Source organism: Bos indicus, chromosome 14, assembly GCF_029378745.1.
Source record: "Bos indicus isolate NIAB-ARS_2022 breed Sahiwal x Tharparkar chromosome 14, NIAB-ARS_B.indTharparkar_mat_pri_1.0, whole genome shotgun sequence".
NCBI lineage: Eukaryota > Metazoa > Chordata > Mammalia > Artiodactyla > Bovidae > Bos > Bos indicus.
The window spans coordinates 69,603,375-69,615,756 of NC_091773.1; the positions used below are offsets into that span (position 1 = coordinate 69,603,375).

General features: G+C 41.3%; 1 protein-coding gene across 5 annotated transcripts in view; it reads right to left on the reverse strand.

Annotated features, from left to right (window-relative positions):
• Positions 1-10,223, reverse strand: part of NDUFAF6 (NADH:ubiquinone oxidoreductase complex assembly factor 6) — a 51,045-nt gene extending 40,822 nt beyond the window's left edge. For 3 of the 5 annotated variants that reach the window (XR_011570664.1, XR_011570663.1, XM_019973830.2), the window contains exons 1-2: positions 10,007-10,223; positions 2,809-2,908 (exon numbers count right to left, since the gene is read on the reverse strand). Coding sequence is in view for 2 of the 5 variants with exons in the window: in XM_019973830.2 (XP_019829389.2) it covers positions 2,809-2,908; positions 10,007-10,203 (297 nt within the window). In the remaining 3 variants the exon portion in view is untranslated. Of the gene's footprint in view, positions 1-2,804; positions 2,909-10,006 lie in introns of all 5 variants that reach the window. The other 2 variants (XM_019973831.2, XM_070802875.1) reach the window with 2 other exon arrangements.
• Between the last annotated feature and the right edge of the window lie 2,159 nt (positions 10,224-12,382).

The window sequence follows — 12,382 nt, forward strand, 5'->3', positions numbered from 1 at the left end:
CACACACTTATTGAACTTTTTCACCTTTCCAATTTGCTTCAAATGCCAACAACCACAGAACGGTTGATGTTGAGTTCTTCAGCAATTTCTCGTATAGCTATAAAAAGATCAGCTTCAGTGATCCTCTCAGTTGGTAGTTGTCAACTTCTGCTGGCTGGCCACTGTGCTCCTCATCTTCAAGGTTCCTGTCTCCTTTGCAAAACTTTTTGAACCATCACTACACTGTATATTATCAGTTCGCATTGTTGATGTTGCAAATTGTCTCTGCTGCTTTACAACCCATTTTGAACTCAAATAAGAAAATTGCTCAAATTTGCTTTTTGTCTAACATCATTTCCCTAGTTTGAAATCAATATAAAATAAACAGCAAGTAATAATTAGCAAAAAAAAAAAAAAAAAAAGTGATAAACGTGCATTAAAATGATGTATAACAAAACCATACTTAAGAGTGTATTCCAGTATCAAAGAACAAAGTTCAACAATGCAAAATTACAATTACTTTTGCACCAATATAATAAATCCAAATAAATCAAAACCACTAATTTGAAAAGATATATGCACCCAGTGTTCATAGCAGCATTATTTACAATAGTCAAGATATGGAAGCAACCTAAGTGATCATCAACAGATAAATGGACAGAGAAAATATGGTTTACACACACACACACACACACACACACACACACGATGAAATATTACTCAGCCATAAAAAAGAATAAAATTTTGCCATTTGCAACAAGAAAGGCCCATAGGATATGATGCTTAGTGAAATAAATTAGAGAAAGGCAAATACTGTATGTTATCACTTACATGTAGAGTCTAAAAGTTAACACAAATGAATAACAACAAGAAAAGAAGAGAAACAGACTCACATATATAGAGAATAAAGCAGAGGCTACTAGTGGGGAGAGGGATGAGGGGAGGAGCAAGATAGCGATAGGGGAGTAAGAACTACAAACTACCATGTCTAAAGTAAGTAAGATACAAGGATATACTATACAACACAGGGAATATAACCAATACTTTATGATAATGTTAAATGGAGTATGACCTATAAAAATATCAAATCACTATGTTGAACACTTGAAACTAATATAATATTATAAACCAACTGTATTTTACTAAAAAAAATTTTTAAAGGGTAATCCTTTTAAAACATGACCAAGAGATGGTCTCTTTCTTTGCTCAGAATCCTCCAGCGGTTTCCCGTCTCACTCAGAGTAAATGCCAAAGTGGCTGCAGTGGTCTCCAACACCTTACCTTTATGGCCCAGATGCCTCTAATCTAATCTCCCAAACTATCCCTCCCTCTCTGCTGTGTCACACTGGCCTTCTTTTCTTTGAATGTGTTCGGCACACATACCTCAGGACTTTTGTATTTGCTGCTCCTTTTGTCTGGAATATTATTCAGCCACATATTTCACACTCCTTTGCCTCCTTCAAATCTTTGCTCAAATGCTACATTAGTGAGGTTTTTTCTTATGGAAACCCCTGCTACACCAAACCTTCCCTAACCTCCTTAACTTTTCTATACAGAATTTATTTGCTCCTTGAGTGCAAGGACTTTGCATGTTTTACTCAGTGCTATATAACCCAGTACCTAAAATAGTGCCTAGCATATTTTGGGCAATATCTGTTGAATGAATGAATGAACAAGTCTGTGTGTGCAAAAACAAACAGTAAGACAGACAGCTGCTGGGAGATGGAAGTCTTGTGAAGGGACCACAGGACCAAGGGGCAACCAGGGGCACACTGCCTGGGGTGCAGGAGCAAAAATGCCTGCATAATTGAATTCATTCAATTAAAAAACAAATGCAGCAAGACACTCTTATGACAGACAATTAGGGAAAATATGGAGGATTTATCTATTAAAAATGGAATTTTTTATTATTTTAAAGTTATAACAGAAGATCACAATGGAGATTATTTATTTTTAAACTGTGACTGACTTAAGATGCTGAAGTATAGTTTATACCTGAAAAAGGAAAAAGTGAAAAAATACAGAACCATGACTTCTAGAAATACACCAAGGACAAATAGCTGGACTCAATTACTCTGCAGATTCATCAAGTCTAAGCTTCGTCAGGCCTCAGTGCTACAATCACAGCCTTCCGTTCGCTCCTAGCTCACCTCCTATTGTATTCACCAGAGGCTGCGTCAAAACTGGCCACACTCTTCAAGACCCCCAACCCTCCCACGCTCCCTCACTCTCAATATCTGATCTCTCCATTTAATTTACTGAGAAAATTAAGGCCATTCTATCTCAACTCCCTCAATGACACTCTCCATTTCAATTTATCTTATACCTCAGCACACATTCTTTCCATTCTAATAAAAGGAAGACTCTCTCCTTCCTTTGTTATTCTTCAGACAAGAGTTAGTATGATATAAGATTTGGGTTTGCTATAATTACTTCAATTTCCACTTCCCTTTAAAGTTAAAAACTCATTTCAAAAAGTGCTCTGAAGAACTGCTATATTCATGCAAATTATGCAAATATTGTAGAGAATAAGCAGTAATACTCTGATTAACCTATTCAATTAATAGACAAAAGTGCAATGTTACTTGCATAGTTTAAAATATCCTTAGAAAAAGAAATTCCAGGATGGTCTTTCCAGAAACATTAAATTAAGTTCATTAGCTACCTTTATTTTTGGAATTGAATTGTTAAGCAGGAGAAAGAAGTCCCCAGCAGAGACCTTAAGCATGTCCAACATATAAGTTACAACTATCGTTCTTTATTATTCAGCATTAAACACATTATATCATAATTTTTTGCAAATAATTTATAAGGTATTTTAATACCAGCCTGAGCCAGTTCCACATTGAAGGCTCTCAGTGCAAAAGCAGAGCTTCTGGATTCGGCAGGGAGTAACAGGGAACATAAATAGCCTTCATAATCTCGTTTCCTGTAACAAAAAGCAGAAAAAGGTAATTATTTTGCACTTTCCAAGTTGCACACAAAAAATACTGACCAAAATGAACTGGAAACATGGCTTCAATTCAAAATGGGCCTTAAGTTTCCTATATTTTATATCTGTTTCTCTACAATTACAAAAAAAAATGTATCTGTCTCCAATTTCAGAGCAGTTAAAATAATCAGTCTCTATTAATTTATTTTGACATATAATATATATAATTTTAACTATTTCAGAATCACTTTGGTTTTAGTAATAAGAATTCAAATGAGCTACAGATATAGAAATCTAGAAAACAGTTCCAATAAGTCCTGGTATGAATACACACACATTTATATACAGGTAAGACATAAAGACAGAGAACAGCACGGGGCGCCGTCGGGGAGAGTGCGCCCACGTGTATGCACACACACTCACTCGCGGTCCCTACGGCATCTGTTGAGAAAGCCTAGAAACAATGACATCCGTCCCTCCACCCCAAAACTGACACCTAGACCTTGATCTCTCCACTGCAAGAAACGTAGGCTCCTTGAAGCAATGAGTGACTCCAGGACTGGTGCACGGAAAATACAAGATAAGCCTGGAGCATCTTCTTGAGTAGAAAGTGAACAACCATTCAAAGAATGGAGGGCCCTGTCAGAGGCCAAAGAAAGTGGCTTGATGAAGTTCTCACTGGCCGAGTGGGGCACCATTCAGACACCAAAAAAACACTGAGAGTAAAGACTGCAACAGGACCCCATGAGCCCAGACCAACACACATGAATGAGTAAACAAACACAAAGAGAAGGAAGAACGTGACAACCAGTGCATGGAAACTGAGAAATCTAGAAGACACGACTGAATTTTTTAACATCACCACTTGAGAGCTCTTAACTACCAAGGTAACCACTGATTCAGGCAAATATCAGTGTCCGAAAATGTTAAACAAGTGAAAGTTTGACAGGAAAAGGATATTTACATAGTATTAAAGTATGACCGTGAAGAGAAGAGAAGCTAAAAGCAAAGGAGAAAAGGAAAGATATAAGCATCTGAATGCAGAGTTCCAAAGAATAGCAAGAAGAGATAAGAAAGCCTTCCTCAGCGATCAATGCAAAGAAATAGAGGAAAACAACAGAATGGGAAAGACTAGGGATCTCTTCAAGAAAATCAGAGATACCAAGGGAACATTTCATGCAAAGATGGGCTCGATAAAGGACAGAAATGGTATGGACCTAACAGAAGCAAAAGATATTAAGAAGAGGTGGCAAGAATACACAGAACTGTACGAAAAAGATCTTCATGACCAAGATAATCATGATGGTGTGATCACTCACCTAGAGCCAACATCCTGGAATGTGAAGTTAAGTGGGCCTTAGAAAGCATCACTACGAACAAAGCTAGTGGAGGTGATGGAATTCCAGTTGAGCACTTTCAAATCCTAAAAGATGATGCTGTGAAAGTGCTGCACTCAATATGCCAGCAAATTTGGAAAAGTCAGCAGTGGCCACAGGACTGGAAAAGGTCAGTTTTCATTCCAATCCCAAAGAAAGGCAATGCCAAAGAATGCTCAAACTACCACACAATTGCACTCATCTCAAACGCTAGTAAAGTAATGCTCAAAATTCTCCAAGCCAGGCTTCAAAAATACGTGAACCATGAACTTCCAGATGTTCAAGCTGGTTTTAGAAAAGCAAAGGAACTAGAGATCAAATTGCCAACATCTGCTGGATCATGGAAAAAGCAAGAGAGTTCCAGAAAAACATCTATTTCTGCTTTACTGACTATGCCAAAGCCTTTGACTGTGTGGATCACAATAAACTGTGGAAAATTCTGAAAGAGATGGGCATACCAGACCACCTGACCTGCCTCTTTGAGAAACCTATATGCAGGTCAGGAAGCAACAGTTAGAACTGGACATGGAATAACAGACTGGTTCCAAATAGGAAAAGGATTACTTCAAGGCTGTATATTGTCACCCTGCTTATTTAACTTATATGCAGAGTATATCATGAGAAACGCTAGGCTGGAAGAAGCACAAGCTGGAATCAATATTGCTAGGAGAAATACCAATAACCTCAGATATGCAGATGACACCACCCTTATGACAGAAAGTGAAAAACTGAGAAGCCTCTTGATGAAAGTGAAAAAGGAGAGTGAAAAAGTTGGCTTAAAGCTCAACATTCAGAAAACGAAGATCATGGCATCTGGTCCCATCACTTCATGGCAAATAGATGGGGAAACAGTGTCAGACTTTAATTTTTGGGGCTCCAAAATCACTGCAGATGGTGACTGCAGCCATGAAATTAAAAGATGCTTACTCCTTGGAAGGAAAGTTATGACCAACCTAGATAGCACATTCAAAAGCAGAGACATTACTTTGCCAACAAAGGTCCATCTTGTCAAGGCTATGGTTTTTCCAGTAGTCACGTATGGATGTGAGAGTTGGACTGTGAAGAAAGCTGAGCGCCAAAGAATTGATGCTTTTGAACTGTGGTGTTGGAGAAGACTCTTGAGAGTCCCTTGGACTGTAAGGATATCCAACCAGTCCCTTCTAAAGGAGACCAGTTCTGGGTGTTCTTTGGAAGGAATGATGCTAAAGCTGAAGCTCCAATACTTTGGCCACCTCATGCAAAGAGCTGACTCACTGGAAAAGACTCGATGCTGGGAGGGATTGGGGGCAGGAGGAGAAGGGGACGACAGAGGATGAGATGGCTGGATGGTATTACCGACTCGATGCACATGAGTTTGGGTGAACTCCGGGAGTTGGTGATGGACAGGGAGGCCTGGCGTGCTGCAATTCATGGGGTCGTGGGGAGTCAGACATGACTAAGCAACTGAACTGAACTGAAAGTAGCTACTCACCAAATAAGTATTATTTACTAATTTTTTATTAATTAAATTTAAAAGGCAGAAACCTTGAAAGACACCCTCTCAACCAAGTAATTAAATTTAAAAGGCAGAAACCTTAAAAGACACCCTCTCAACCAAGTAACAGAAAGTTCACCCCACAGTAATAGGATAAATCAACATGCTGTGCTTCCTGGTAAGATACTGAGAAAACCACAGAGTGAGTTCTGCAATATTCTTGCAAAAACTGTATAAACCCAAATCGAGAGAACCCAGCCGATTCTCCTTAAAAAAAAAAAAAAAATTAAGTCCATGGAAGATGAAAAACTGTTCCAGATTAGAGAAGACTAAAGACTTGACAACTAAATGTAGCACATAATCCTGGATGCATGAAAGTCGTAACAGAATAACTAGCAAAAGTTGAACAGAGTCTGGATTAGACGGTAATATTGGATCAATTTTAATATCTTAATTTTGATGGCTGTACAATGATAATAAGGGAAAAAATCCTTGTGTATTAAGAAATACACACCAATAACTAATAAAGGAGATAATAGGTCATCTACATCTTATTCTCAAGTGGTTCAGAATGTCAACAATGAGAGAACTGCAGTGAAGAGTGTATTGGAGCTCTGTGTGCTGTTTCTGTAATTTTTATGTGAATTTGAAATTACTTTAAACTGAAAAGTTAAAAAAAATATAGTCCTTACTATACTCATTCTAGGATGATGTAAGTCTAAAGTACTAGACTGCCTACTGACAAAGCTGCTTTCATTGTAATTACCTGGAACCTGACTGTAACAGTACTTCCTATAAAAACAATACTCAATATTAAATGGGTCCAACCTCATTCCACGGAGTTTAGGTTCTGAAACTCGGACTACTCCCACTTTTCAACTGGTTCACATTTTGCTGTGTGGCTAACAGAGAACTTAAACTTCACAATCCCCGCTCAACTTCCACATAGACTAAAGGGAGAGGGCATGAATTGTAGCAACCTAGCGATCACAAGACAGCTCTACTGAAAAACCCCACCAGTTGCAGTTTCAGCTATAATATGGAGGGTCTGGGCAAAACAGCTTTATAGCTCATACTTTTAAATATAGATAGATGTAAATATTTTCAAATTTTATTACAAAAAGTCTGTAAACATCAAAAGTGTTTAAAACACCTGAAAGCTAATATGGAACAGTGAGAAAATACTGAATAGGAATCAAAACTACAATCTTAATTTCCATCATTCAACTAGTTATTGACAGAAATGATACCAGTCATGTCTATTTCCTAACTTATAAAATGAAGCTTGATAACCTACCTGTTTCATATCTCCTAAAAAATAACCAATATGTGAAGGATTTTCAAGCTTCTTACAGGAAAATGAAAAATAAAAGGATGACAGAACTATAACAGTCCTTGGGAAATAAAGATATTCTACACAGCTAAGGATTTGCCCTGTTAATAACTTTTTTTTTAATATTTTGGTTGGAAATTTTTCTAAACAATATTACCCACTTCTTCACATTAGATAGAATACACTGACTACTGACCCATTTCTTCACCAATCAGGATCATTGTTATAAACATAGATTACTAGTGTACAAGGATATCCTGTAAGTGGCAAACCAAGGTCCAGTTACCTCAGAACTGTAACAGATAGTGAGAAATCCTGTACTGTGATAGCTTTATACAACAACACAGTCAATAACTTTTCATTTATTCATTCAAACATTCATTCAGTGCCTACAACGTGCCAAGCACTGTGCTAGACACTGAAGATGGTACAGACTTCATCTAGCAGGGAGAGACAGACATATGAGAAATAAGCATATCTAGTGCTAAGACTGCTATGCTAATTCCAATGACCTGTGCAGCTGAAGCACAAAGGAAGAAGTGGTTCCTCAGTGAGGCTGGAGCACTTCCAGATACCACCAGTAGCAACCTCATCTCCTTATTAGAGCATTAATTCCCAGGTCTAGAGGCTTCCCAGGTGGCGCTAGTGGTAAAGAACACGCCTGCCAATGCAGAAGACAAAAGATGCAGGTTCCATCCCTGGGTCAGGAAGATCCCCTGGAGGAGGGCATGGCAACCCACATGAGTATTCTTGCCTGGAGAATCCCACCATCAGAGAAGCCTGGCGGGCTACAGTCCAAAGGGTCACAAAAGAGTCAGACAGGACTGAATTGACTTAACACACAGGCAAGGCCTAAAGAACTGTTTCTCAAAACCAGACCCCAAGAGGCCTACATATAATAAATTAGGTTTGAAACTTTCCCAAGAATCTTGATTCCTAGAAGAACCCCGGTGGGCTAACCTGAAGTTATACGGTATCTCTTCTGATATTTGGAAGCTTTGCATAAGACACATGTCCAAAACAATCCTGCACACACAATTTCAGAGTCCAAATCTTGCAGAGATTAATGGACAATAAGAAGCTAAAAGTTATCTTCTGTCCAAGTTTCAGTTTGTTTTAAACTTCTAGTTCTCTGTTCAAGTGTCATTATGTGCCTGAATTTTTACACCCATCATGCAATTTAATCCTCACAACCACCTTATAAAGTGGAAGTACAAATCTGCTGCTAAGTCACTTCAGTCGTGTCCGACTCCGTGTGACCCCATAGACGGCAGCCCACCAGGCTCCCCCGTCCCTAGGATTCTCCAGGCAAGAACACTGGAGTGGGTTGCCATTTCCTTTTCCAATGCATGAAAGTGAAAAATGAAAGTGAAGTCGCTCAGTCGTGTCTGACTCCTAGCGACCTCATGGACTGCAGCCTACCAGGCCCCTCTCTCCATGGGATTTCCCAGGCAAGAGTACTGGAGTGGGTTGCCATTGCCTTCTCCAAAAGTATAAATCTACAAGTGAGGAAATAGGTGAATCTTAGTTAACTCTCCCAAATGACACAACTAGCATTAATAAACTCAGATAAGGTTTGCCTGCTTTAAATCACTAGAGTCAACAGCCTCCATTCCACTTAATTACCAATATGGACAGATTAAGTGTCTCCCCATTTGTAAATATTAATTTGAGAAAAGCTGTTATGTGATATCTACAGACTATTACTAGAAGAACATAAAAGAAATCTGTAAGAGCGACTCAACCCTGGATAGGAAAGTCAGAGGACACTACTGGTGTCAAAGAAAAACCGCACTGAACAAGTGACTGTGGATGGTATACATTTTGGTAACCTAAACTGTTTATTATCAAAAAGTGGTAATTTTAAACTATATAAAAATGAATATAACTTTTTTGGCTTTTACAATTTTTAATGCCCTGATTTCCACTAATGCTACCTTGTTTCTCCAAAAGTAATCAACAAGTAAACAAGGGGGGATAGGTACACTATTTTTAAAAGCATTAAAAACAAAACACTGAAATGCATGGGAATTCTGTCATTATACTACATTTTGCTATAACGGAATTCCAAAAAATTGGCATTTACTAGCCCAATCAAATCCAGGGTGGTTAACTACTCTAGCACTTCTCAGAAGCCCTTGAGACCAGATATTTTGAGACCTTCTGCCGCTTTTATTAATCAAAGGCAGCAGAGTCGGGGAGGGGAGCGGTGTATTTTAAACCATTCATCCCTGAAGTCAGACCTGGAATCCAAGACAGGCCCCTGCCGAGATGTATCAGGTAACCTGAAACATCCAATTCACTCCTCTGTGCTTTTCACGTGTTACCTGAACAAAATCGTCATTAAGCCTCTGACTTTATGAGGCTTAGATTCCACTGAACTCGGGTAAATCCCCTGAATTCTCTCTAAATCTGTTTCCATATCTGCTAGATAAGATAATACCGTTTATACTGTACTCAACTGTGCCCCTGCTTTGAGCCAGACATTGTTCTAAATGTTTTAATTCATAAAACTCGGAGTGTACAACCGTCCGTCATACTTTGTGGCGAAGATTACATAAATTACTTGTAAACTAATATTTTGCATAATGCCTGACTGACACACAAGAAGAACTCAAAGTTAGCCACCGCTTACTTAAAATTACTACTCATCTTTCACATTAAAAAAAAAAACACTCATGTAAAAAGCTTAACGTTAAGACTCAAGCAACATGACAGACGAAGGAATTTTGCCACAATTTTGGGACCGATGTGAAAGCTCCTGTGGCTTCACTCCCACCACACACCCAGGGATGACCCCAGGGCACACGCGTTGGAATGCCAAGAGGCAGGTCGGCCTCGAGGCCCGCCGCGCCCACGAGGGTCCCTTCCGGCCTCGCTCCCCGACCTCGGGGCAGGCCGGGCTCTCTCACCGCAGCAGCTCCAAGCAGTAGCGGTCAGTGCCCGAGGCGCCAAGTCCACTACCCGCGGCCACGCTCCTCCCGGACGCCACGGGCTCCGAAAGCCGCCGTGCGCGCGCCCACAGGCCCCGGGGTGGTCGGCGGCGACACAGGCCGGGGACGCCGAGCCGCAGAGGTCCCCATGCCGAGCCCAACGTGGAGGCCGCCATGACACCGACGCCGCCTGCCCTTCGACCCCGCGTTCTCGGCGCGCGGCTACGCTCGGCCACGCCCCCGGCAGGTCAAGCAGCACGGCGAGGCGGCGGGAAGGCGACCTCTGGACGCTGCTCGGAGAGGAGCCAGGTGTCGCTGTGGTCTGCCGCCGTGCACCTCAGGGAGAGCCCCGCCTGAGTCCCAGGGATTCCGCCCAGGCTCTCCCCTTCCCTTCCAGGCCCTCCTGAAGATGTGTTTATCGAGATAGGAGAATGGAGAATAATTTAACAGTTTACTAGCTTGATTTATAACTTTTAAACAATTATTCACATGGCATGTGAGCTTCCTTAGGCCCTCTTAACCTCAGGCCGGTGAAATGTTACAGTTGAGTCTAGTTGCCAGGACCCGAGACCTGGTCCAAGCTGCTTACATCTGGATCCAAGTAACACCTCCTGCGTCCAGGTTTGACCAGACGTTTCCTGCTGCCGCCACACTCTTCAGTTCAGTTCAGTCGCTCAGTTAGTGTCCGACTCTTTGCGACCCCATGGACTGCAGCACGCCAGGCCTCCCTGTCCATCACCATCTCCCCGGAGCTTGTTCAGGCTCATGTCCATTGAGACTGTGATGCCATCCAACCATCTCATCCTCTGTCGTCCCCTTCTCCTCCTGCCCTAATTCTTCCCCAGCATCGAGGTCTTTTCCAATGAGTCCTCTCTTCACATCAGGTGGCCAAAGTACTGGAGTTTCAGTTTCAGCATCAGTCCTTCCAATGAATATTCAGGTCTGATTTCCTTTAGGATTGACTGGTTGGATCTCCTTTCAGTCCAAGGGACTCTCAGGAGTCTTCTTCAGCGCCGCAGTTCAAAAGCATCAATTCTTGAGCGCTTAGCTTTCTTTAGGGTCCAACTCTTGCATCCATACATGACTACTGGAAAAACCAGAGCTTTGATTAGACAAACCTTTGTCAGCAAAGTAATGTCTCTGCTTTTTAACATGCTGTCTAGGTTGGTCATAGCTTTTCTTCCAAGGAGCCACACTAGTTCTTTCTAAAATGTACTTCTGATCATGATCCTTTCCTGACTGACAAACTTTGCTGAGTGTTGGATAAAGTTCCTCCATGACAATAGCCTCTGTTTACCTTTCAGCCTCAACCCAAGCATTTGTAACTCCAGCTTAATGATTCTCCTTAAACCCAAGGGAGAGAGTTCTGCTTTTGTGGACCCAAGATCAGATCAGATCAGATCAATCACTCAGTCGTGTCCAACTCTTTGTGACCCCATGAATTGCAGCACACCAGGCCTCCCTGTCCATCACCATCTCCCGGAGTTCACTCAGACTCACGTCCATCCAGTCAGTGATGCCATCCAGCCATCTCATCCTCTGTCGTCCCCTTCTCCTCCTGCCCCCAATCCCTCCCAGCATCAGAGTCTTTTCCAATGAGTCAACTCTTTGCATGAGGTGGCCAAAGTACTGGAGTTTCAGCTTTAGCATCATTCCTTCCAAAGAACACCCAGGGCTGATCTCCTTCCGAATGGACTGGTTGGATCTCCTTGCAGTCCAAGGGACTCTCAAGAGTCTTCTCCAACACCACAGTTCAAAAGCATCAATTCTTCGGCACTCAGCCTTCTTCACAGTCCAACTCTCACATCCATACATGACCATAGGAAAAACCATAGCCTTGACTAGACGAACCTTTGTTGGCAAAGTAATGTCTCTGCTCTTGAATATGCTATCTAGGTTGGTCATAACTTTCCTTTCAAGGAGTAAGCGTCTTTTAATTTCATGGCTGCAATCACCATCTGCAGTGATTTTGGAGCCCAGAAAAATAAAGTCTGACACTGTTTCCACTGTTTCCCCATCTATTTCCCATGAAGTGGTGGGACCGGATGCCATGATCTTCGTTTTCTGAATGTTGAGCTTTAAGCCAACTTTTTCACTCTCCACTTTCACTTTCATCAAGAGGCTTTTTAGTTCCTCTTCACTTTCTGCCATAAGGGTGGTGTCATCTGCATATCTGAGATTATTGATATTTCTCCCGGCAATCTTGATTCCAGCTTGTGTGGACCCAAGAACTCCAGCCAATTCACTCTGCTTTGGTTTTCTTCCCTGACACAGTCTCTCTTCAGCCTATACAGGATCTCAGTCCCTCCTGCATAATGTTCTCTTTTTTCTTTGGGCTTCTGTGCTTTAGCACTA